At 46.3% G+C, this 25788-nt stretch overlaps 2 protein-coding genes across 2 annotated transcripts; both read right to left on the bottom strand.

Moving 5' to 3' along the window:
* Positions 1 to 218: 218 nt before the first annotated feature.
* LOC134475362 (homeobox protein Rhox13-like) lies at positions 219 to 6554 on the bottom strand. Its single transcript, XM_063245633.1, has 3 exons — positions 6107 to 6554; positions 3978 to 4023; positions 219 to 431 (listed from the first exon to the last, which is right to left on the bottom strand). The coding sequence occupies exons 1-3, from the start codon at positions 6550 to 6552 to the stop codon at positions 324 to 326; spliced, it is 600 nt and encodes a 199-aa protein (XP_063101703.1). The 5' UTR covers positions 6553 to 6554; the 3' UTR covers positions 219 to 323.
* A 12576-nt stretch (positions 6555 to 19130) lies between these two features.
* On the bottom strand, positions 19131 to 25495 carry LOC134475361 (homeobox protein Rhox13-like). The gene is made up of 3 exons (XM_063245632.1): positions 25020 to 25495; positions 22891 to 22936; positions 19131 to 19343 (listed from the first exon to the last, which is right to left on the bottom strand). The coding sequence occupies exons 1-3, from the start codon at positions 25463 to 25465 to the stop codon at positions 19236 to 19238; spliced, it is 600 nt and encodes a 199-aa protein (XP_063101702.1). The 5' UTR covers positions 25466 to 25495; the 3' UTR covers positions 19131 to 19235.
* Positions 25496 to 25788: the final 293 nt, after the last annotated feature.

Genomic DNA, 25788 nt, shown 5'->3' with positions numbered 1-25788 from the left:
AAATATGGGTCATTCATAACTCACCATAGCATGTAGAAGACTGATTTCCAAGGCCTCTTTAAGTTAACTGAAGAAGACATTTCGTCATAGGAGTCCTCATCAACATTGTGCTGAAATGACCTTAGCTCTGCACAATTTATCCAGGTGTAAGAAACACCGTAAAGATTAGGAGAACACCAATGTTAAGAACACACAACTTTATTGCAAATACCAGTGCCATGAGCACTATGATGGAATAGAGAAACAGTTTTGGGAACAACAACAAAAAAAAAACTCAAAGCACAATCTGCGACTTCAAACAGGACAGCATCCTAGAGAAGCTCTTACTCCTCCTCAGTGACAGCGTGGTCCTGAGAATCAGGAGGTGAGCTCCCGAGCAGAGCATCCCTCGCGGCTTTCCGGTATTTGGCTCTCCGATTGTTAAACCAAACCTGAGGGCAGAGGGGAAAACTGACAGGGTTAGTACACAGGAATCAGTGTCATAAAGAAACAAACAAACCAACCATAAAACTTCCTATGCAACTGACACTTAAGACTGCAGGAGGCAAGCTTCTTTCTTCAGACTGGAACAGCTTAGGGGAGTGAGGGTGGACAGCACAGGGGGAAACAGGCCCAGTCTGCACAGGGCCGTGAGTTCCATCTGAAGGTCAGGACAATAAAAATAACTGTAGGAACATAATCACACCTCTTCTTCCACATCCTTTTTGAGCACCAGCTCCATGCCCTGGGCAGGAACAGAACAGGAACATCTGCCCTGTGCTCCCCAGCTCAATATTCCTGAATGGTTTCTTCCAGCTGTGGGACATAGGCCAATGAAAAGTGGCTCCAGAGATGGGTTAGAACTCCAGGGCTCCTAAGAGATAAAGCAACTTAGCAGCCTGACTGCGGACCTGATGCTGGCCAGCTGGCTCCTGCTAGGAAGGAGGAGCTCCACTAGGCGTGGGGGCTTTAGCATGTCACCCTGAGATCTGTAGTTAATATCCTAAGCAGAGAGACAGCTCCCAGTTTGGCAATCCCACCTTAGTGAGAAGGAAAGTACCGGCAGGATGGAATATGTGGGCCATTTTGAAAGAGGCTCCACTCAAGGAAAGGTCAGGGCCCTCCATCCCATGTAGCCCTTTGACAGCTAAAGGCAGTCAGTGGGACAGGGAGCCTGGACAGTGCTTTGACTTGTACCTGTCCAATAGGGCGAGTTGACAACCCATCATTCCAAGTGAACTAAAACTCCCAAGTCCTTGGCATTCAAGGCTTTAGGAGGAAAACATAACCATAGTAACCAACATTCTATTTTCTCCCTCCAGTCTGCCACACCCCTAAGACAAAGTCAGCTCACAGCATTTCATCAACTCTTCCAAGTCCTGGATCAGCCTGCCTGGCACCCACATCCCACTGCCCCACCTGGGCAAGCACGGCCCGGCCCTGGTCCCAAGACACAAAAGTGAAAGGGCTTCCAGGAAAAGGAGTCCCCAGCAGTGATGAGGAGCAGAAGGGGCCACAGCACTGCTCCTCTCTAAACCTCTGCTACACAGTCCTCTGCAGCCAGACCAACAACTGAGCCATATGTCACTGTGCTCTGGGGCCCTCTAGGACTCCCGGTTCTGCACGATTCACGAGGACTTAAACATTTGTGAAGCTGCAGTACTGCACATGTTAATGACACAAATGGTCTCTTTTCCCTGCCTCACACCTGCCTCCCCACAAGGTTACACCTCTCAAGAAGCCCAGGACAGCAGGGCTGGTGTCCATGGCAGGTACACTGTCCCCTGGTGGCTCCTGCATCTACACAGCAGCGTGCACAGTGCAGTGTCACAGGTGAGCTAACATCAGGTCTACATCAAGTACCTCACTTCCTACCAGTGTAACACCATGCACAGGAGACTGGGACCGTGAATAAGGTTGTCGGGAATTTCAGGTAGCAGAAATGTCACACACTGACAACTTTCCCCTGCTTCACTGATTCGCTGCAGCCCCTGTTCCCTCAGGACTCCAGTCAGAGAGGCCCACAGCAGGGTGGGGAGAAAGCCCCTCCACACCGAGATCGTCTGTCTTGGGATTCTTCAGGCACCTGAGAAAATGCTCCCCACGCCCTCTCGGCATATCCAAGCTGGGACAGCCTGTGTGGACCAGGGCTGTGCATTGGGATGTCAGCGCGCAGTGTCCCGCTGTGCTGAGCTGCTTTCCCTGAGCCCCGGAAGCACATGCTCAGCCCATTTCCCCACTGCTCTCTGTCATCCATGCTGCAACAGCGCTGCTGATGAGTTCATCCTTACTTTCTCACACACACCCTGATGTTCATGTGGTGTCCTGGGCTCTTCCGTCTCACATAGGTTTCCTGTGCCCCAGAACCTACATTCATTCTGCTCAGCATTGTCTCAAGGAGGGCGAGCTCCGTGAAATTATGTCTGGTTCCAGTCAACCCTGAAATGAGGACCCTGCCACCTATTGTTCTACAAAACCCATTCCCTGAATCATTGCACCATAAAAGGAAAACCACACCTCTGCATGTTAAAAATTATTCTCAAACACGTTTCACTTTCGAATTTAATTGTGAATTTCAAGGCATCACTTGACTGCTTGAATTTCTCTCTATCCATTTCATCTTTCTTGAGTTATCCAAACTTTGTACCATAGCAATGTTTTTCCTCGAAGCATTCTTGATATCGATTTTTAAACCTACACTCCTAGAGCCACTACTCAGTCATCCTCTATTTGAGAAAGATTTTCACATGGAAATTGCACTGTAGGCAGAGAAGGGTAAATTGTGACTTTCTCCTCTCTCCTGACCTTACCAAAACTTACAAAGAAAAGAAAACCAGGAAACTAATCTTCACACTAACTTCCTTCAAAACTTTCAGCTCAACTAGACGTCTGTTACTTGCTCAGAGAAGGTTTTCTGTGTGCATTTAGGCTCTCTTCCCAGTATTTATGAATGCTAGCTTTAGAGAAAGAACTCAGTGTTAGGGCCCTAGGCATTGACGTGTGACCTCCTGGATTCTACGTCCAGCACCAAAAAGAAAATCAAAGGGCATAAAGACGCAACCATTAAATGATTCTTACCACACTCATGCTTACCTATGTTCTTAGGCTTAGTTTCAAATAGTTGACTACAACGGAACCCTCCATTAACCTTGTCTCTCCCTGGACCTATTTGGATACTTTCAAGGTGAGACTTACCCCCAACATGACTGTATGCCAAAATGCACCCTAAAGCACACCAGTCCTCCAGTGAGGATCATCTGGTTTAGCAAAACCAGACATACAGACGTTTCTCAATTACCATGTCAGATATATGCATTTGATTAGGTTGTGAAATGAATTATTTGCTATGTAGGGAATTTGTTATTGTATGTACACTGCAATATTCAGAGCAAAACAATACCTAACCTGAGGTCTTTGCTTTTCTGTGCATAACTATTACATGCAGTAAGGGATAACAGAACATCTAAACACAATACCACACAGCACGATTGGCAAATATTACTGTCTGCTATGCAAAAGGTGCACTGCACAAGAGGAAATCACTGAAACACTGTAAAGAAAATGGAGGAAACTGTACCAGAACCTGACAGGACATAAGACCAAGTACGTGCCCCAGGCCTAAATCCAGTCATTAAACAAGTAGGCCATTAAATAAGGAGTATCTGCACACATGTCCATGTATTAAGATCTGTCTGATTACACTGCTCTATTTTCTGTGCCCAGATACACATTTCACTGCTCACACAGGACAAGAGAGTCAGCTTGAGGCTTTGTTTTTCCTTTACAAAAGCATGTTCCCTCTGGTAATGGGAAGGAACCATAAGCCCACGTCTACTCATTTGATATTCTCTCTATGAGTCCTCCTAAGTTCAAATCTTGTTTGCAAGTAAGATAGGACAAGAAATGACACCAGTTTCGCAGCGTCCAGGAAAAGCCATGTCCTGAAACACGATGGAGACTGGCTGCCCTGCCAATGGGCTGTTCTTGGACTTACTGACCTTCACTCTGGATTCAGGCACACTCAGGACGCTTGCCAGCTCCATTCTGTGGAGACAAAACCACAAATGTTCCACGTTCAGTGATCTGGATGAGGCAGGCAGTGTTCTGCACGACTGGAATATCACACACCCACTGTGTGGTGGGCTGCACACTGCAATCACCCTCCCAGTGCCCCAAGAACTTTTTTCTCTTTCCCGAAGAAAAGCCTCTCATCAGCAAGGCTTTCTCTGGTCATACTTATTGCTACCGTGTCATGGATATTTTAATGTATTATATAGAAAAAATAAAACTGAAAGCAAAAATCTATGATAAAAAAGAATAGAAATTTTATGTTATGGAAAATTAAAACAAAAGCTGAAAAACTTCATAGACTAACAATAGTTAAAACATTGGGTATTATTATCTTCAAAGTAGTTTCACACACTAAAACACATTGGCAAAACTAATTCTCCAAATGACAATGGACAACACTTTCATTCTGTGAACTAATACAAACTCCTAGTAGAACTGTCTTGTATTGTTTTCTTCCTCTTCCTCACTTTCCCCCTCCCCCACCCTAGCTCCTCTCTCCTTGTGAGGAGCAAGCCTGTAGCACAGGAGTATCTGTTCTACCAACTCTTTCTCTGAGGGAATTTGATTTACAATACAAGCCATGCAAGCAAGAAATGCAAAGCCAAGCCTGGTGGTGCATGGCTGTAATCCTAGCACTTGGATGCTGAGGCAGAAGTATCTTTGCCAGTTCAAGACCAGTCTGGGTTACAAAGTGAGGCCAAGATCACCATGAACTGCACGGCGAGACCCTGTCTCAAAAGTGACAAAAAAGAAGAAGAAGAAGCAGGAGGAAGAGGTGGAGGAGGAGGAGGAAGAAGAAGTTATTAAAAATTGACAGTTTGGAAGATAACGATTACTGTGAGTCAACAGATCAAGACATTGAAAAGAAATCTACAGGAAGGGAAAAAATATATGCAAAACGCACTTCATACAGACATGCAGTAACATCCCCCAAAGTCAATAACTAAAACACACCCACCAGGATTGGGCATCAGCAAGGGCTCAGTGAGCTATTTCTCCAAAAGAAGCTCGAGGAAGGAGCAGGAAACAGAAGAAATCACTCTCCAAATTACTACCCTCTACAAATGACTAGCCTCTAAGGGTTATACCACCCACAGGTATGTCCACCACCCCATCATGTGAACCACTAACAAAGGCTGGGAAAACATAAATGTGCTGATCTCAGAGAGAAACTGGAACCCTCAGTCTTCGTGACAAGAAATGTCAGCTTCCACTGCCACTCTGGAAAATGGTGGCTGAGGCCTAAACACAGAAATACACAATTCTATGATTCAGTGTTGACATTTCTGAGCATGTCTCCAAAACACTGAAATCTGGATGTTCACAGTTCTTTGTCAGACAAGTTCACAAAATCAACTATTCACAAAATCAACTTCAATCCAAAGAAATGAGCAACAAGGTGGTTTATATGCAGGGGAATATTTCTTGCCATTTAAAAGGAATGGCCATCACATGCTGAAGCAAGGCTGCACAGTAGGGTTAAATGAACTGAAACAAGCAGGCACAAAAGCACTAACAGGCTGTGGTTGCACTTAGATCCAGTTTCTGAGAACTCAAACTTACAGTCCAAAAATCTACAATCATGATTGTAAGGAACTGAGGGGATGGAGGAAATGGGAGGCGTTTCAGGTGCATAGTTTGCTTTTGTAAGGTGACCAGTGTTCCGGAGATCTGTTTCACAGCAAGATGAACATAGCTGACACTGCTGACAACTAAACCATGACATGAAAATACCCAGCACTGCTGATGTCTATGCTTCACAGTGGTTCTCACAGCAAAGTCCTAGTGTGTGCGTCTCATACCACAAAATGCAAGCAAAACAAAGTGGAGTCTCCACCAACCAGTTTCCAACCTGGAATCACAACAATACTATAAGAAGGGTCTGAACTTGCTTCACAAGGCGACATCCCACTAAAGCTCAAACACAGGCAGGAGAAGAGCCCAGGTGCTCTCAGCTCAAGAGCAGAAAGAGGGCAGCAGGAGAGACAGAGAAAGTCAGCTGGAACAGAGCCCATTCCCCCTAAAGCCTGGGTGCACCCCCAAGATATCAGCTTACCTCCTGAGGCCATCTGGGTACTGCGTGTCTTGGAAAACAGTTTCCAGTACCTCCACCTGCCCGTCTGTGAAGCTAAACTGCTTTCGTCGCCGCCTTGGTCGGCCCCTCTTTCGACCCCCAGCATCGGCCAGACGTTGCGCAGCCGGCTGCAGTTGCTCGGGCTCAGCTTCATCCTGATCCATGTCGTGTTTGGTGTCACTTCCCTGGCTCACGTGGACCTTTTGGGTCAGAATGTGGCCATCTTCATCGTCGTCATCCTCATCCTCATCCAGGTGGCCCTTGAGGGGGTCATCCGCTGCAAAGTCGGCAGCTCCTGCACTGCAGGCAGCACCCTCGGCTGCTGCGGGAACCTCTGGTGCAGGATCCACTTCGACTTCCATTTTCCAGTACTCTGGGCTGAGGGAGCGGATAACACCGTCTTGGTATTCCTCTTCCATGGCCGCCATTTCACGAGGCCTCCTACTCCGAAACCGCGTTTAAAGGCGGAGTCTCTTGGCAACAGCGTCACGGAAAAGGGGTGGAGCCTGAGGTTGCAATTGGTTACAGGAATGTTGCCCCCCCACCTGGAGGGTTCAGTCTGCACGAGCTCTCGTGATGTCTGCCCGAGGCTGTCTGGTTACCACCCCGCCTCAATGCTTCACATCACAGTGTAGCAAAAACTCAAGGGGTGTGGCCAGCAAAGGGGCCAGAGATGGAAAAACAAGTACTGTTATTGGACGTGTGCACAAGAAGCATGCAGCTAATCCCAGAGCTAGCTCAGTGCACTGGATGCCTCACAGAGGCATGTGAGGAAGGGACTAGCTGGCCCTGTAAGCTGATTAGGAAGTGAAGGGGAGGGGCTGAGAACTCACACTGACACCACATGTCTTCTGGGAATGCTGGGAGACTGCACCCACCACTCACTCCATGCTGCCTGTGAATATCTTAGCATCCTGAAACCTTCTCAGTATCTTGGTCTAAGTATCTCCATATAACTGTGTCATCCTTGTGGACACTACGAACAAATGAATTTACAAAGTTCGGTAATGAATTTCTCTTCATCCTAGTTTTAGAAATAAAATGATCAGTTCTGTAAAGGGAACCATCCCTAAACGTCAAGGGCTTCAGAGAAAAATCTAAATGCTTTCCAAGGTCACGGGACTCAAACAGCTGCCACTGCTGAGCTCTGAGGGAATGAAGGATGGAAAGGAGAGTGAACGCAGAGATGAGGGGCAAGTCCCTCTCTGCTCAGGTATGCTTTAGCGCCCCCTGCTGACCTCACAGGAGTGTTACAACTAAGCCAGGGCAAGGGAAGTACAGACTCAGCTTCTCAGCTGGGGAAGCTGTAAGGATTGAGCCCCTTGCTTGGCAATAGGACAGACAGACACAATGGCCTCTCTGGTTTTTGTGGGATTGAGTCCTGTGGTTCTCAAAAGCAGCAGGACCTCTGCTCCACAGGTGCCCCGGCACCCCATGTGCTCCTCAACTAGGAGGACACCAAGCAGGACTGGGTGTGCAGGACCTGGCTGTGCCACTGCCACCTTCCCACTGGCCCAGGAGATGCCCTTAGGGAGCTGCTCTCAGAGTCCAGGGTTGCCACAGATTCCTCAGCCTGGGTGAAACCCAGCCTGTGGTGTTAGAACACACTGTGTCTTCTAACCAGGGTCCTTCCTGGGCTCCCTTGGACCCAGTGGGGATCCCCAAATGACGGCACACTGATGAGAAAGCCATGGGGCCACAGGGGACAGAGAATTAAGTCTACAATACAGATCATTAAAAACTTTCCATGTGTTGTGGTTTATGTCATTGGCCCCCATGCCTCATGAGTTTGCATTGTGCATTTATGATGGTTCATTGTCTAGCGCTTGGATTGATGGTGTCAGTGTTACACCCATCTGGGGGTGGAGCCAGGATGTAATGTAATGGCAAGAAGTAGGTGTGTCTTGCTCTTTTGCGGGTTTTTGCCTTGTTGTTTGCAGCTGCCATGAACTGCGGCTCAGCCATGCCAGCCTGCCATGGAGCCAACTGAGTATGGACTGAAACCTTCAAAAAGTGTAAGAAATAAACCTTTCCTTTCCTAATGTTGGTCATCAGGTATTTTGTCTTAACGAGTAAAAAGTAACTAAGACACGATGGCACTAAGAATGTGGATTTCCAAGGCCTTTTGATGGTGGCTCAAGGGAGTGTCTTCATGACAAGAGATCTCATCATCACTCTGATGAAGTCACATTCCCAGGTCAACTGATATTTATATTTTACTCTCCCTAGAGTTGCCAGAAAAATAAACCTACTGAAAACTCAGTGTTTATTGGTAATATAAGTGCTGATTACTAAACCTCAACTTGACATAGGCAGCAACACATGGCCCAGACTTAATGCCAAGAACAAAATCCATGTGCACTGTGGCCTCAGAGAAGGGGAACAGGCGAGCGCTACTGCGGGTCCTGGACGTCCCCCTGGTGCTGGTCAGCAGGTGGGGCTTCACTTAGCACTACTTCCCGCTGAAGTTTCCTGTGCTTGGCCCTCCGATTCTTGAACCAACTCTGCACTCGGGACAAGAGGCCTGGGTTAGTGCACAGAAGAGTCGCTGTCACAATGAAGGCTCCTCATGGAACCTCACACGCCTCGGCCATTTTATTTGCACAGCAGCAGCTCTGCTCTTGTTGCTCCACCTGGGCACCCACAGCCCGGCCTCCTTCCCAAGACACAAAAGGGGAAGTGCTCTCCAGGAAGAGGGCCCCCACCATGCAGTGACCAGTGGAAGGGCTCACACAACTGCTCCCTCTAAACCTCTGCTACCCATTCCTCTGCAGGGAGACCAAGATCGGTGCCACATATTTCTGTACTCTGGACTCCCTCACAGATGCCCAGTTCTGGACAATTCCAGCGGGCTTAATCATTTGCGAAGCTCCCACACTGAAAACTGTAGTGACACAAAGGGCCTTCTCTCCCAGCCTAACGTGGGCTTACTGACATCAACACTCTGTATTGAGAAGCCACAGCAGGCTCTTCAGAATCACGTACACTTTGGACAAAGGCTGACAAAATCAAAGGAGGGACACGGATTGGAAAATGGCGGCGAGCTAGGGGATCGAGCGAAGAATCTCTCCAGAGAATTCAAACTCAAAGATAAAAAAAGACAGCATGGAGAGGACCAGACAAATCGATAGCGATTCTTATTAACCAAGACAGTACAACTGGAGGATTTAAAGTCGTGCTGAGACCGGAGGCTACAAATCCCGCGCCCTTAAATCAACAAACAGACTCGTGGACCCAGCACGAAAAGCTGAGTTGCTTTTGGAGACCGCGGGAAACTGAGACCCAGATCGAGACTCCAAGTAGCAGCCAGTTCTGCACCGCTGCACCAGAGCGGATGTACAAAGCTCTGGCAATTCAAATCTAAACGGTGCACAGAAATCTGACCGGTCAGCGCTGAGCCGCGAGTGGGGGAAAAGTGGACAGCTTGGTGTGCGGCGGTCCCGGAACGAGGACTTGCACCGGACTCTGGTGAGTACAGAGAACCCCGCCGCTGCTGGGTTTGACCAGAGAACAGCTGGCCCGCCACCACGGGGAAATCAATAACACAGAATCTGGTGCAGACATATTAGCCTGGCGGCAGAAATCGCAGCTTAGTGACATCACCAGGTCGCCCTGTAGGGAGGGCTGGTGGAAGACATCTTGAGTCCTGGCAGAGCCTGATTACTTGTTGGCTTCAGCTCCACACAGAGAACTTAGTGGGAGCCATCTTTGTTTTGGGCAGATCTGCTTTTCTGGTGCACCTATCACAGAGAGGTTTGGAAGAGAACGGCTGGGACCTGGGCAGAATCCTGTACCATTACTCAGCTGCTTCTGATTCAAAGAGAACTGGCAGGAGCTACTGGGGCTAAACCAAGCCTCTGCTTGGGGCCAAATAAGCAGATACAAAATAGTCACAACTCAGTGACAACCAGAAAGCACAGCCTAATTTATGAACTAACTGACACAGAGGCTAGAGTCTAGACTGTACCGCCCCTACATCCCAGCCTACCCCAGATAACAGCAAATTGGGGAGGACAGCAAAAACTCAAGCCAGCACGCTTCTGAAAGGCCCTAAGCAATTCAGAGAGGGCCAGAGAACTCCAGGACAGTCTGAAAGAAACCAGAAACATGACAAGAGATAAAAATAAAAAAAAACCTCCAGCTGTTCAACAGGAGAAATTAAACCCAAGAGAACTAAACACTGAAGAGAACAAGCACAGTAACCATCCTCTACTCGACACAGCATCAGCCGAAATTAAAAAGTACTTACATGATCTCATAGAGGAATTTAAAGATGTACTCCTGATCCAAGTGAGGCAAGATATAAAGAGATTAATTAAAGAAATGACAAGCCCCGCCCAAGAGAACACAGATGGAAGAACTGAGGAAATCAGAAAAGAAAGAGAAGCATCTGAAGAAGAATTTAAGCATAACTTAGAATACATGAAACAGATCCAACGAGAATATCAGGAAACTCAGAACTCCATTGAACATTGGCAAAATGCCTTGACAGAAACTAAAGACAACCTTCTGAAACTTGAAGAGAGATTTAGGGCTTATGAACGTGAAAGAAAAAGCCTCTTAAAAATAACAAGGAACCAGAAAGAAGCAATTCTAAAACTGGAAGATGATAAAAAGATACATAACATAAGGATAAAGAATGTGAGTGAGGAAGCAGGAACATCCAAAAATGAAATACAAAAAATATTCACAGAGATATTAAAGCAAAATTTCCCACGTATAGCAAAAAGAAATGATATCCAGATAAAAGAAGCATACAGAACGCCAGCTACCTACAACCAAAACAGATCTACGCCTAGGCATATAATAATCGAGATCCCAGAAATCCACCAAAAAAACAGAATATTAAAAGCAGCCAGAGAAAGGATGCAGGTTACCTATAACGGGAAATCTATCAAAATAACAGCAGACTTATCAACACAAACTCTTAAGTCAAGAAGGGAGTGGGGAGAAATATTCCAAGTCCTGAAGGAAAAAAATATGCAACCTAAGTTCATATATCCATCAAAACTCTCTCTAAAAATTAATGAAGAAATAAGATACTTTCAAGACAAGGAGGAACTGTGGGAGTTCGTGGCCACCAATCCAACCCTACAGAGAGCGCTGAAGGACATTACAGAGAAAGAGAGGAAGAGATATCAGGATTACAGCTACAGTGGCAGAGAAGCCTCAGTGAACGGGGCAGACCATGGAATGAGGGAATAAGGTGGACAAATTATAGCAGAAAAGTGGAGTAGCAGACATGAGGCAGAGACGGTAAGCTAGTCTTTAGTAGAGACAGCTCTGAAACTATATTAAAAAAAAAAAAGCAGAGGTCATTGCTAATGGTGTATAACGATTTAAAAGACACAATAGTCCTAGTGACATATTTAGATTGAATTAAATTTGTTCTGGTCTGTCCACTCATATCAGATTTGAGGACACAGACCTCTAGAACCAAAAATAGCAGGTTATACCACGGCAACTATCCTTACTTTCCTATTGACTTAGGCTGAAATTCTGTATTACTTACATTGTCTTACTATGACTGATCTTAATTGTATCTGAATCATAAGACTATTGGTTGGCCTTGACTGATCCTATTTGAAATCGGTATGCGTGTTAGAATCAACCCTAAAAGTAGAGGAAACTACTCTGAGCATGACAAGATGTAAAGGATATCCATACTGGTATGAATCAGTAACAGCTCTCAAATACTACAATGCAGTCAAAGATAAGTTTTTATAAAAATAGGTGATAGTATGTTTAAATATAATAAGCCAGTGTTGTCGACAAATCTATTGAAAATAACAAGAGAAAACATAGTAGCTACGGAAGATCATTTATATTATAGTTTTATAAGTCCTATCCATTGCATGTTTATCTAGGAAATTGTTTCGTTGTCTTGTTATGACTTGGTTTTCCCTATAATACAGAGAGGATAGGAACAAATACTCTGAGGAAGAGACCTGAAAAACCCGAGGCTTATTTTGTAGCATTATAATATAAATTCTAGCAATCTATTGCTTGCTGATTAAAATGACTCTGGACTGGTTTCTTCAGCTCAACTTCAGCATATGCAGAGATGGGGACGGCTATCACAAAGAGAATGAGAGATGCGATGGTAGTTGGTATTGTCTTCCCTAATTTGGAACTTGAGGACCTAAAAAGACTCCATCATCCTGTAATGATTTGATTAGTTCTATAATATGCAATAAGTATATAAAGTGGGTGAAGTTAGGGACAACTATTTGTAAGAAGCTAGAGACAGTTAGATAAGGTAGATCTCCAGTGGACTTGCTTTGAAATCTGTATTTCTTTAAATTGTTTTTTATTTTTTTTTAAATGTTCTGTTCTGTTTTGATATGGTTAACCTTATCCTCTTAGAGATGTAAAACAAATAGGTGGGACTGATAATCATATTACGGAGCTTTTGTTCGGCCATAGAGCAGAATGGTTTTGTAGGGTCATTTTTTTTTTGAATGTCATTCTATATACTTTAATTCTATAACCTGAACAGCCATTTCGAAGATGACAATTTGTAACTTATCAACTGGCAATTTCTTACCTTTTGTTTGTCTGTAATTTAGAATTATTTCTACCCTTTTTTTAAATCTCCATGTATTTTTTTTTCGTTTCCTTTTTTTAAATAAAAAAAAAAAGAGAGAGAAGCCACAGCAGGCTAATGTGGAGAGGACTAACAGTGGTCAATGCTGACATGTGCAACTAAACAGCAGGGTACACAGCGCACTGCCACAGGTGAGCTGACATCAGGTCTGTTTCTGGAGCCTCACTACCTACCAGTCCTAGCACCTGGCACAGGAGATGGGAGACCACGTGCCAGGTCTGGGGAACTTCATGCTGCAGAAATTGCACACACTGAGAACTAACCGCTTTATAACCTCACATCTTCATGCACATTTTTGAATAATTTAAAAACTCCTCGAAACCACAACATGAATGCACACAGAAGTGCACCCTATAGGACACAGCTCTACAAAGAAGTGAACTTAACTTAGTGTATATAATAAAATCTGCTAGCCCACTTATTATGGATTTATATACTTATAACTCTCTGTATGATATACACATATATAAAATTAATTGTGCTCCTAGAATAGGAGAAGCAGCTTGATTTTTGTTTTGTTTTCCTGCATCAAACAGATCTTAGCGAATTAACAGCAAACATATGCTTTATTAGTTTCTCTGGCTACGTACAACAAAGTAGAAATTATTTGTTGACATTCAGAATTGATGCAAAAACGAATAATTCAAGAAACCATTTAAAGTTAATCATCCAGGCCTGGGGGCCTATGACTCTAATCTAAACTAGACAGGCTCAGACAGAAGGATCACTATGAGTCCCAGGAGGGCCTGGGCTTCTAATGAGCTCAGGTTCACTTTGAAGTATGTAGAGAGACCCTGTCTCAACACAAAACAAAAGTGACAGAAAAAAAGCAACAACTAATGAGAGGGATATCACTCCTCAACAAAAGCACCTGCCTACCAAGGTCCTGAGTTCAGAACCCTGTACAAAATCATGTAAACAATTACCTTTACTCCTCTGCTTGTACTTTAATGATTGTTTCTGAGATTTGTTAATTTCAGAGCTCATAGAGGCAATAATCCCCCTGTTCCCTGCAGAGCAACTAAAGTAAACTTTATACTTGATGCCATGGTCTTGGATTCTGTCCTTTGCTCTGCACACAAGCTTTAGCAGTTCGAGGTGTCACATCGTGTCTCCTCCTTCAAGAGGTCTTGAGCACACAGGTGCAGCATCTGAGGTCACAAGGAACACATGCTGAACAGTTCCAAGTCTGAGCTTCGTCCCCTGCAAAAGCCCTTCTAGGTCACCCTTGAAAACTTCCACTTCCCATGGTTGCTGGAGGCCTGGCAGTGCTGACACCCGGGCTCTGTGCTGGAGTAACTGTCCTCTGTGGCTGTCTGAGCAGCACTGTACTGGCTGAATTTCTTCCCAAGGAGCACTTCAACTCCAGGAGACCGCAGTCACCGCAGGTGGGAAGCAGCAGGCCGGCCTCTGCACCTCCTTGCTCTGGTCTGTGCAACTGCATCCCTTCCATGGCAGGCAAGCGCCCTCAGCCTGGAAGACTAATCTTCAGGGCAAGGGCCTCCCTTCTGCACACTCCTCCTCAGACAGTCTGTCCTGGTTCTCTCCTCTCTCCCCATTGGATGGGGCCATGCAATTTCCAAGGTTCACCTGTGACCATCAGGCCTTGTGTGCTTTCTGTGGACCGCCCAGGGTGACACATTTTTCAGGAAGGAATGGCCTTCAGGGGCTCCACACACTGAGCATCCTGGCAGACACAAGGAAGAGATAGGGGAACTCATTGTGCCGCTGCCAAACCAGGGAGAAAATGAGCAGCAGGCAGGTCTCCCCTTGCAAAAGACCCGCTAATGTGCCCACACCAGTAGACTCAGTACCCAGTAGACTGAGGCAAGGGAGTCCCTGTGACTTTGTCTCTGTGACTTTGACTACACAGTGAGTTCAGTGACAGTCTGAACTACCTATGGGAGTCCATTTCAACACATGCACAAGACACAGCACCATAGGAGCAGGCAGCACCAGAGCACAGGAGGTGCACATCCAGGCTCCACACACTGCCACCACATAGAGAAGCTCTCCCTGCAGGCCTGCCCTCCCTTCTGCTTCTGCTTCCCCCCTATCTCTTCCCTGCAGCACCACTGGCCTCCTGGGGTGCCTGCCTCTTTCACTGGGTTTGTAAAGTTCATCTGTCCAAAACCACTCCTGCTCCCCTGGCTGCCTCCCAGAAATACTACCCACCTGCCCTCTCCCTCGCAACACTCAGCTTCCCACAGCCCTGCAGCATCCCTGGGCCAGCTCTGATGCTGGACTTCTTTTCCCCTGCGTTTTCTCCTGCACTTCCCATATAAAAGTATTCCCTCTTTGGATGCTTGTTGAAATTAAGTGTGTCTCTCTGCTTTGTGCAATAAGCAACCGTGTTGCACATGTTTGACACTGACAAGTAGGAAAAGAGGGGGAAGAGAAGAATGACAAGTAGACAGAGACAAGATTCTTGGATTTGGAGGGTGAGAAAAGTTAATTTCCGTTCTGTCCTTCTCTTTGTGGATCTGGCTTTGTTTGGAAGCTATGATTCTTGGGGTTCAGGAGGACCAATCATGCTGCCAGGCCCTGAATGCAACTTCATGACTACTTTGTGTCCCTTGTTTGTGAAACCCGGTTAAATTCTTTTTTGAGGAAGACAGCAGTATGCTTTCAAGTGGAGTCTTTTTCAGTCATACATGTAAAATATTGGCATGTCAGTTTGGGGACACAGAAAGTCTCCTCTTTAAGATTGTATTTCACTAGACAGAAGTCATTCAGGTACTACTGAAAATAATATATAGACCATTGGCCTCACAGCTCTACTCCGGAGCTCTAACCTTGCCCATAGTTCTGGAATGATGGGCAAGAATGTCTGTGGCACACCAGGGAGGCTGAGTCAGGAGGATCAGTGCAAGTTTGGGACCAGCCTGGGTTACAAAGTAAGACTGAGACCAGCCTTAACTGCATAGCAAGACCCTGTCTCAAAAAGGCAAACACACACACACACACACACACACACACACACACACACACACTCTAACATGACTGAGTGTGGAACACTGAAGAGGCTGAGACAGGTGGATCTCTGCAAGTTCCAGAGCAGTCAAGGCTAAAAAGTAACCTAGAGTATACCCTCAAGTGCATAGCAAGACCCTGTCATAAAAACACAAACAAACACACAAAGGAGTGTGACACTGATTAAGTAAAACATAAGATTCCAAATTGTAAGTGACGATCGATGGGACAACGAGCCTGCTTCCTAAAGGCTTAATGCACAACAAAGACACCGATGACTTTTGCTCCTGGTTTATGTATGGCCAGAAGACTGGGTTTGCAAGGATGATGGGGGACATGAGACCTGGTAGAGAAAACACACCTGGGCTTTAAAACAGGGTGAAAATGGCTGAACCCCTCTAGACCTGGAAGCACAGACATGGGAATACTGAGTGCTTTCCAGGGAGGCTGGTTGTTTTCCTACAGATGATGTGACCCAACTGTGGGGCTTGAGTGCGAGGTCAGAGACTGCAGCCCCTTCCAGCTGAGCCCTGTGTGGGATCGGCAGGGAGTGCTGAGAAAGGCCAGAGGAGTTTAACATGGCTGCTGCACACAGCCCAGTGCAAGTGATCCAAGGCCTAGGGGAGGGTTCAGTCACTAAGAGATTACATTTTTCTGAGTGAATTCTCTGTTTTCCCTCCCAAGCCACCACACTGCTATAGACTTATACACCCTTGTCGATCAAAAGAACAGAGGCCTGGCAATAACATAAGATGTCAATCCAGCACTCTGGAGGCTGAGGCAGGAGGATCTCTGTGAGTCACAGGCCAGCCAAATCCACTTAGTAAATTCAAAGCCCACATATACTACATAGCAAAAGCCAGTCCTCCAAAAAGAAAAACAAAAATGACAGCATGCTGGCTGTTATTCAAAACGCCCTAGAGTACAGAAAGAGGATAGTATCATATTCATGTAACACAGAAGTCTCCCAAAAGAAAAAGGTTTCTGCTTGCAAAAGCAGGATGAAATGATGAACCTCCTTCCTAGGAATCGCTGCAAGATCCATGCACATTTATCTCACTGGCCAAATAATAATGATCTTGTGTGCATTACACAAAGGAAAATCAGGGTGAGTTTGCTAAGAAAAAGTTGCTGATGAGGGAAGGATTCTCTTATCTGGGGAGAACTCTACTGCTCTGGCTACATGGAAGGGAACATTGGAAGACTTTCAGTGAACTCTTAAATAAAGGTAATTCTTCCCTGAAGGAACTACTATGCGTAAAATGAGGAGTAAGGAGGAGTCAGTGGCATCAAACTCTGGGTGGTGTTCCCTCAAATTATGTAACACTATATCAAGTATGGGATTATAAGGCAAAAAAGAAACTTTAGACACTGCTATTCACAATGGAGAAGACTGGGAATGCGGTGTACTTCAATGGTACAGGACTTGCCCAGAATGCATGATGTCCTGGGTTTGATCTCCAGCAACATCCTTGCAAAACCCATCAAGGTCACTGGAGGGATGATTCCATCCTGGCTGCCTGGTTCTCATGGGACCTTCAGAAGATGGGCACCAGAAAGCTCCTGGGCTCCAAAGCTGAGGGGTGAAGTCACGGGAACCAAGATCCACACACAGATACTCCTGATTTAAGGACAACATTCTTTTTCCGTGACAAGGATGTTCATGGAATTGGTTTCCAAATGAGGAGTTGGGTACACGATGTGTGTTCCAATATTCAGACAAGGAAATGCTCAAAGGAAACTCCAACTCGATGGTTTTGCTTTGAACTATGAATCCTAAATTCGGTACTGCAGCATATAATAGAACATAAAACTACGGTACCACACTGTACGGTACACTCAGCAAAAACTACACCACCGTATGAACAAGGTGTGCTGCACAGAAGAAACATTGAGGCTCTATGCAGAAGATGTACAAACGTGGACAAAAGGCACCCGGAAGTCAGAGCAACCATTTCACAGAGAGGTCATTAAACGGGGAAGAGCCACAGAACAAGGCAAAGTGAAGGGCAAACCACCAGAATTCCCCAGTCAGAGGCTTTGAGAAAGCAAACTGCATCTTCCCTTGTACTCTGCACTGCTCCCACCACAGGGCCAGTGAAGGAGCCATCCTGGGAGAAGATCAAACCCCATGGGGGAATGCATCGAGCCCAGAACGAATAATCCAGTGCCCACCTGTCCTAAGCCTTAGCTCAGTGGGAGACTCAGTCATGGACCAAGGTAGTCACTGACAGGGCCCCTGAGAAACTGAAAGCCAGAGAATCATTCAGAGATTGTTGATTGACTTAGAACCAACAGGCCTTTGAGAACACAAAGGAAAGGCCCCACAGAACACACAGCCACTCGCAGAAGGCACCTGCAGTCACCACTGTACCTAGTATGGGGCCCTGCACTCAACGTTCCTCAGGACTGCGCTTTCCCACTTCGTGACCTTTAACGTGAAACTCCTTGCAGGACACTCACCCTGCCAAAGATTCCCTAAAAACAATGATTCATCTCAGAACACCTTAATGCTTTAGCACAGTGGTACTAGCCTCTGCGTACCCCTCTGCTGATTTTGACTCTACACTTGTAGTTTTACCTGACTCCAAGGATGAAACTCCTACAGCCAGCAGTTGATTCCAAAGGCTGCTTTCCCAGGACCTGTGCTCATGGACCTGCATTATCACTCTGGCTTTCAGTGGCTCTGGTGAAATGACCTGCTTTCAACTTGAAGGCACCAGGAAGTGGAGATCCGCAACACTGCTCACAAAGAACAAGATGAGGAGAGGTTCTCAGCATCTCTGCCATGGCAAAGATTTGGCCACTGGCCTGGGGATGGGACAGAAATGGCGCAGCAACCTTTCTGGCCTCCGTGGGACAGAGTCCTGACTTTCCAAACAAACAGCAGGACATGTGCTCCACAGCTGCCCCTGGGACACTATGTGCTCCCAGCCAGGAGGACACCAAGCACACTTTTGAGCAAAGCACATGCCTGTGCTTCTGCCACCTTTCCACTCACCCAGGACTCCTCTCTTGGGGAGCCGCTCTCACAGTCCTGTGTTGCCACTGAACTCCTTAGTGTGGATGAGACCCAGCGAGGCGCGCACATGGTGTCCTCTCACCAGGAAACTGCCTGCTCTCTCTGGCACACAGTAGAGGTTCCCAAATGACACAACACTCTTGAGGTAGCAATTGCCCAGCTTCCGGGAAAAGAGAATTAAGTATTAAATATGGGTCATTCATAACTCACCATAGCATGTAGAAGACTGATTTCCAAGGCCTCTTTAAGTTAACTGAAGAAGACATTTCGTCATAGGAGTCCTCATCAACATTGTGCTGAAATGACCTTAGCTCTGCACAATTTATCCAGGTGTAAGAAACACCGTAAAGATTAGGAGAACACCAATGTTAAGAACACACAACTTTATTGCAAATACCAGTGCCATGAGCACTATGATGGAATAGAGAAACAGTTTTGGGAACAACAACAAAAAAAAAACTCAAAGCACAATCTGCGACTTCAAACAGGACAGCATCCTAGAGAAGCTCTTACTCCTCCTCAGTGACAGCGTGGTCCTGAGAATCAGGAGGTGAGCTCCCGAGCAGAGCATCCCTCGCGGCTTTCCGGTATTTGGCTCTCCGATTGTTAAACCAAACCTGAGGGCAGAGGGGAAAACTGACAGGGTTAGTACACAGGAATCAGTGTCATAAAGAAAAAAACAAACCAACCATAAAACTTCCTATGCAACTGACACTTAAGACTGCAGGAGGCAAGCTTCTTTCTTCAGACTGGAACAGCTTAGGGGAGTGAGGGTGGACAGCACAGGGGGAAACAGGTCCAGTCTGCACAGGGCCGTGAGTTCCATCTGAAGGTCAGGACAATAAAAATAACTGTAGGAACATAATCACACCTCTTCTTCCACATCCTTTTTGAGCACCAGCTCCATGCCCTGGGCAGGAACAGAACAGGAACATCTGCCCTGTGCTCCCCAGCTCAATATTCCTGAATGGTTTCTTCCAGCTGTGGGACATAAGCCAATGAAAAGTGGCTCCAGTGATGGGTTAGAACTCCAGGGCTCCTAAGAGATAAAGCAACTTAGCAGCCTGACTTCGGACCTGATGCTGGCCAGCTGGCTCCTGCTAGGAAGGAGGAGCTCCACTAGGCGTGGGGGCTTTAGCATGTCACCCTGAGATCTGTAGTTAATATCCTAAGCAGAGAGACAGCTCCCAGTTTGGCAATCCCACCTTAGTGAGAAGGAAAGTACCGGCAGGATGGAATATGTGGGCCATTTTGAAAGAGGCTCCACTCAAGGAAAGGTCAGGGCCCTCCATCCCATGTAGCCCTTTGACAGCTAAAGGCAGTCAGTGGGACAGGGAGCCTGGACAGTGCTTTGACTTGTACCTGTCCAATAGGGCGAGTTGACAACCCATCATTCCAAGTGAACTAAAACTCCCAAGTCCTTGGCATTCAAGGCTATAGGAGGAAAACATAACCATAGTAACCAACATTCTATTTTCTCCCTCCAGTCTGCCACACCCCTAAGACAAAGTCAGCTCACAGCATTTCATCAACTCTTCCAAGTCCTGGATCAGCCTGCCTGGCATCCACAGTCCCACTGCCCCACCTGGGCAAGCACGGCCCGGCCCTGGTCCCAAGACACAAAAGTGAAAGGGCTTCCAGGAAAAGGAGTCCCCAGCAGTGATGAGGAGCAGAAGGGGCCACAGCACTGCTCCTCTCTAAACCTCTGCTACACAGTCCTCTGCAGCCAGACCAACAACTGAGCCATATGTCACTGTGCTCTGGGGCCCTCTAGGACTCCCGGTTCTGCACGATTCACGAGGACTTAAACATTTGTGAAGCTGCAGTACTGCACATGTTAATGACACAAATGGTCTCTTTTCCCTGCCTCACACCTGCCTCCCCACAAGGTTACACCTCTCAAGAAGCCCAGGACAGCAGGGCTGGTGTCCATGGCAGGTACACTGTCCCCTGGTGGCTCCTGCATCTACACAGCAGCGTGCACAGTGCAGTGTCACAGGTGAGCTAACATCAGGTCTACATCAAGTACCTCACTTCCTACCAGTGTAACACCATGCACAGGAGACTGGGACCGTGAATAAGGTTGTCGGGAATTTCAGGTAGCAGAAATGTCACACACTGACAACTTTCCCCTGCTTCACTGATTCGCTGCAGCCCCTGTTCCCTCAGGACTCCAGTCAGAGAGGCCCACAGCAGGGTGGGGAGAAAGCCCCTCCACACCGAGATCGTCTGTCTTGGGATTCTTCAGGCACCTGAGAAAATGCTCCCCACGCCCTCTCGGCATATCCAAGCTGGGACAGCCTGTGTGGACCAGGGCTGTGCATTGGGATGTCAGCGCGCAGTGTCCCGCTGTGCTGAGCTGCTTTCCCTGAGCCCCGGAAGCACATGCTCAGCCCATTTCCCCACTGCTCTCTGTCATCCATGCTGCAACAGCGCTGCTGATGAGTTCATCCTTACTTTCTCACACACACCCTGATGTTCATGTGGTGTCCTGGGCTCTTCCGTCTCACATAGGTTTCCTGTGCCCCAGAACCTACATTCATTCTGCTCAGCATTGTCTCAAGGAGGGCGAGCTCCGTGAAATTATGTCTGGTTCCAGTCAACCCTGAAATGAGGACCCTGCCACCTATTGTTCTACAAAACCCATTCCCTGAATCATTGCACCATAAAAGGAAAACCACACCTCTGCATGTTAAAAATTATTCTCAAACACGTTTCACTTTCGAATTTAATTGTGAATTTCAAGGCATCACTTGACTGCTTGAATTTCTCTCTATCCATTTCATCTTTCTTGAGTTATCCAAACTTTGTACCATAGCAATGTTTTTCCTCGAAGCATTCTTGATATCGATTTTTAAACCTACACTCCTAGAGCCACTACTCAGTCATCCTCTATTTGAGAAAGATTTTCACATGGAAATTGCACTGTAGGCAGAGAAGGGTAAATTGTGACTTTCTCCTCTCTCCTGACCTTACCAAAACTTACAAAGAAAAGAAAACCAGGAAACTAATCTTCACACTAACTTCCTTCAAAACTTTCAGCTCAACTAGACGTCTGTTACTTGCTCAGAGAAGGTTTTCTGTGTGCATTTAGGCTCTCTTCCCAGTATTTATGAATGCTAGCTTTAGAGAAAGAACTCAGTGTTAGGGCCCTAGGCATTGACGTGTGACCTCCTGGATTCTACGTCCAGCACCAAAAAGAAAATCAAAGGGCATAAAGACGCAACCATTAAATGATTCTTACCACACTCATGCTTACCTATGTTCTTAGGCTTAGTTTCAAATAGTTGACTACAACGGAACCCTCCATTAACCTTGTCTCTCCCTGGACCTATTTGGATACTTTCAAGGTGAGACTTACCCCCAACATGACTGTATGCCAAAATGCACCCTAAAGCACACCAGTCCTCCAGTGAGGATCATCTGGTTTAGCAAAACCAGACATACAGACGTTTCTCAATTACCATGTCAGATATATGCATTTGATTAGGTTGTGAAATGAATTATTTGCTATGTAGGGAATTTGTTATTGTATGTACACTGCAATATTCAGGGCAAAACAATACCTAACCTGAGGTCTTTGCTTTTCTGTGCATAACTATTACATGCAGTAAGGGATAACAGAACATCTAAACACAATACCACACAGCACGATTGGCAAATATTACTGTCTGCTATGCAAAAGGTGCACTGCACAAGAGGAAATCACTGAAACACTGTAAAGAAAATGGAGGAAACTGTACCAGAACCTGACAGGACATAAGACCAAGTACGTGCCCCAGGCCTAAATCCAGTCATTAAACAAGTAGGCCATTAAATAAGGAGTATCTGCACACATGTCCATGTATTAAGATCTGTCTGATTACACTGCTCTATTTTCTGTGCCCAGATACACATTTCACTGCTCACACAGGACAAGAGAGTCAGCTTGAGGCTTTGTTTTTCCTTTACAAAAGCATGTTCCCTCTGGTAATGGGAAGGAACCATAAGCCCACGTCTACTCATTTGATATTCTCTCTATGAGTCCTCCTAAGTTCAAATCTTGTTTGCAAGTAAGATAGGACAAGAAATGACACCAGTTTCGCAGCGTCCAGGAAAAGCCATGTCCTGAAACACGATGGAGACTGGCTGCCCTGCCAATGGGCTGTTCTTGGACTTACTGACCTTCACTCTGGATTCAGGCACACTCAGGACGCTTGCCAGCTCCATTCTGTGGAGACAAAACCACAAATGTTCCACGTTCAGTGATCTGGATGAGGCAGGCAGTGTTCTGCACGACTGGAATATCACACACCCACTGTGTGGTGGGCTGCACACTGCAATCACCCTCCCAGTGCCCCAAGAACTTTTTTCTCTTTCCCGAAGAAAAGCCTCTCATCAGCAAGGCTTTCTCTGGTCATACTTATTGCTACCGTGTCATGGATATTTTAATGTATTATATAGAAAAAATAAAACTGAAAGCAAAAATCTATGATAAAAAAGAATAGAAATTTTATGTTATGGAAAATTAAAACAAAAGCTGAAAAACTTCATAGACTAACAATAGTTAAAACATTGGGTATTATTATCTTCAAAGTAGTTTCACACACTAAAACACATTGGCAAAACTAATTCTCCAAATGACAATGGACAACACTTTCATTCTGTGAACTAATACAAACTCCTAGTAGAACTGTCTTGTATTGTTTTCTTCCTCTTCCTCACTTTCCCCCTCCCCCACCCTAGCTCCTCTCTCCTTGTGAGGAGCAAGCCTGTAGCACAGGAGTATCTGTTCTACCAACTCTTTCTCTGAGGGAATTTGATTTACAATACAAGCCATGCAAGCAAGAAATGCAAAGCCAAGCCTGGTGGTGCATGGCTGTAATCCTAGCACTTGGATGCTGAGGCAGAAGTATCTTTGCCAGTTCAAGACCAGTCTGGGTTACAAAGTGAGGCCAAGATCACCATGAACTGCACGGCGAGACCCTGTCTCAAAAGTGACAAAAAAGAAGAAGAAGAAGCAGGAGGAAGAGGTGGAGGAGGAGGAGGAAGAAGAAGTTATTAAAAATTGACAGTTTGGAAGATAACGATTACTGTGAGTCAACAGATCAAGACATTGAAAAGAAATCTACAGGAAGGGAAAAAATATATGCAAAACGCACTTCATACAGACATGCAGTAACATCCCCCAAAGTCAATAACTAAAACACACCCACCAGGATTGGGCATCAGCAAGGGCTCAGTGAGCTATTTCTCCAAAAGAAGCTCGAGGAAGGAGCAGGAAACAGAAGAAATCACTCTCCAAATTACTACCCTCTACAAATGACTAGCCTCTAAGGGTTATACCACCCACAGGTATGTCCACCACCCCATCATGTGAACCACTAACAAAGGCTGGGAAAACATAAATGTGCTGATCTCAGAGAGAAACTGGAACCCTCAGTCTTCGTGACAAGAAATGTCAGCTTCCACTGCCACTCTGGAAAATGGTGGCTGAGGCCTAAACACAGAAATACACAATTCTATGATTCAGTGTTGACATTTCTGAGCATGTCTCCAAAACACTGAAATCTGGATGTTCACAGTTCTTTGTCAGACAAGTTCACAAAATCAACTATTCACAAAATCAACTTCAATCCAAAGAAATGAGCAACAAGGTGGTTTATATGCAGGGGAATATTTCTTGCCATTTAAAAGGAATGGCCATCACATGCTGAAGCAAGGCTGCACAGTAGGGTTAAATGAACTGAAACAAGCAGGCACAAAAGCACTAACAGGCTGTGGTTGCACTTAGATCCAGTTTCTGAGAACTCAAACTTACAGTCCAAAAATCTACAATCATGATTGTAAGGAACTGAGGGGATGGAGGAAATGGGAGGCGTTTCAGGTGCATAGTTTGCTTTTGTAAGGTGACCAGTGTTCCGGAGATCTGTTTCACAGCAAGATGAACATAGCTGACACTGCTGACAACTAAACCATGACATGAAAATACCCAGCACTGCTGATGTCTATGCTTCACAGTGGTTCTCACAGCAAAGTCCTAGTGTGTGCGTCTCATACCACAAAATGCAAGCAAAACAAAGTGGAGTCTCCACCAACCAGTTTCCAACCTGGAATCACAACAATACTATAAGAAGGGTCTGAACTTGCTTCACAAGGCGACATCCCACTAAAGCTCAAACACAGGCAGGAGAAGAGCCCAGGTGCTCTCAGCTCAAGAGCAGAAAGAGGGCAGCAGGAGAGACAGAGAAAGTCAGCTGGAACAGAGCCCATTCCCCCTAAAGCCTGGGTGCACCCCCAAGATATCAGCTTACCTCCTGAGGCCATCTGGGTACTGCGTGTCTTGGAAAACAGTTTCCAGTACCTCCACCTGCCCGTCTGTGAAGCTAAACTGCTTTCGTCGCCGCCTTGGTCGGCCCCTCTTTCGACCCCCAGCATCGGCCAGACGTTGCGCAGCCGGCTGCAGTTGATCGGGCTCAGCTTCATCCTGATCCATGTCGTGTTTGGTGTCACTTCCCTGGCTCACGTGGACCTTTTGGGTCAGAATGTGGCCATCTTCATCGTCGTCATCCTCATCCTCATCCAGGTGGCCCTTGAGGGGGTCATCCGCTGCAAAGTCGGCAGCTCCTGCACTGCAGGCAGCACCCTCGGCTGCTGCGGGAACCTCTGGTGCAGGATCCACTTCGACTTCCATTTTCCAGTACTCTGGGCTGAGGGAGCGGATAACACCGTCTTGGTATTCCTCTTCCATGGCCGCCATTTCACGAGGCCTCCTACTCCGCAACCGCGTTTAAAGGCAGAGTCTCTTGGCAACAGCGTCACGGAAAAGGGGTGGAGCCTGAGGTTGCAATTGGTTACAGGAATGTTGCCCCCCCACCTGGAGGGTTCAGTCTGCACGAGCTCTCGTGATGTCTGCCCGAGGCTGTCTGGTTACCACCCCGCCTCAATGCTTCACATCACAGTGTAGCAAAAACAGAAGGGGTGTGGCCAGCAAAGGGGCCAGAGATGGAAAAACAAGTACTGTTATTGGACGTGTGCACAAGAAGCATGCAGCTAATCCCAGAGCTAGCTCAATGCACTGGA

Source organism: Cavia porcellus, unplaced genomic scaffold, assembly GCF_034190915.1.
Source record: "Cavia porcellus strain 051 isolate PalLab524CR breed Dunkin Hartley unplaced genomic scaffold, mCavPor4.1 scaffold_3, whole genome shotgun sequence".
NCBI lineage: Eukaryota > Metazoa > Chordata > Mammalia > Rodentia > Caviidae > Cavia > Cavia porcellus.
Note: the sequence above shows the minus strand (reverse complement) of the source record. Positions and strands in the feature narration are given on the sequence as shown.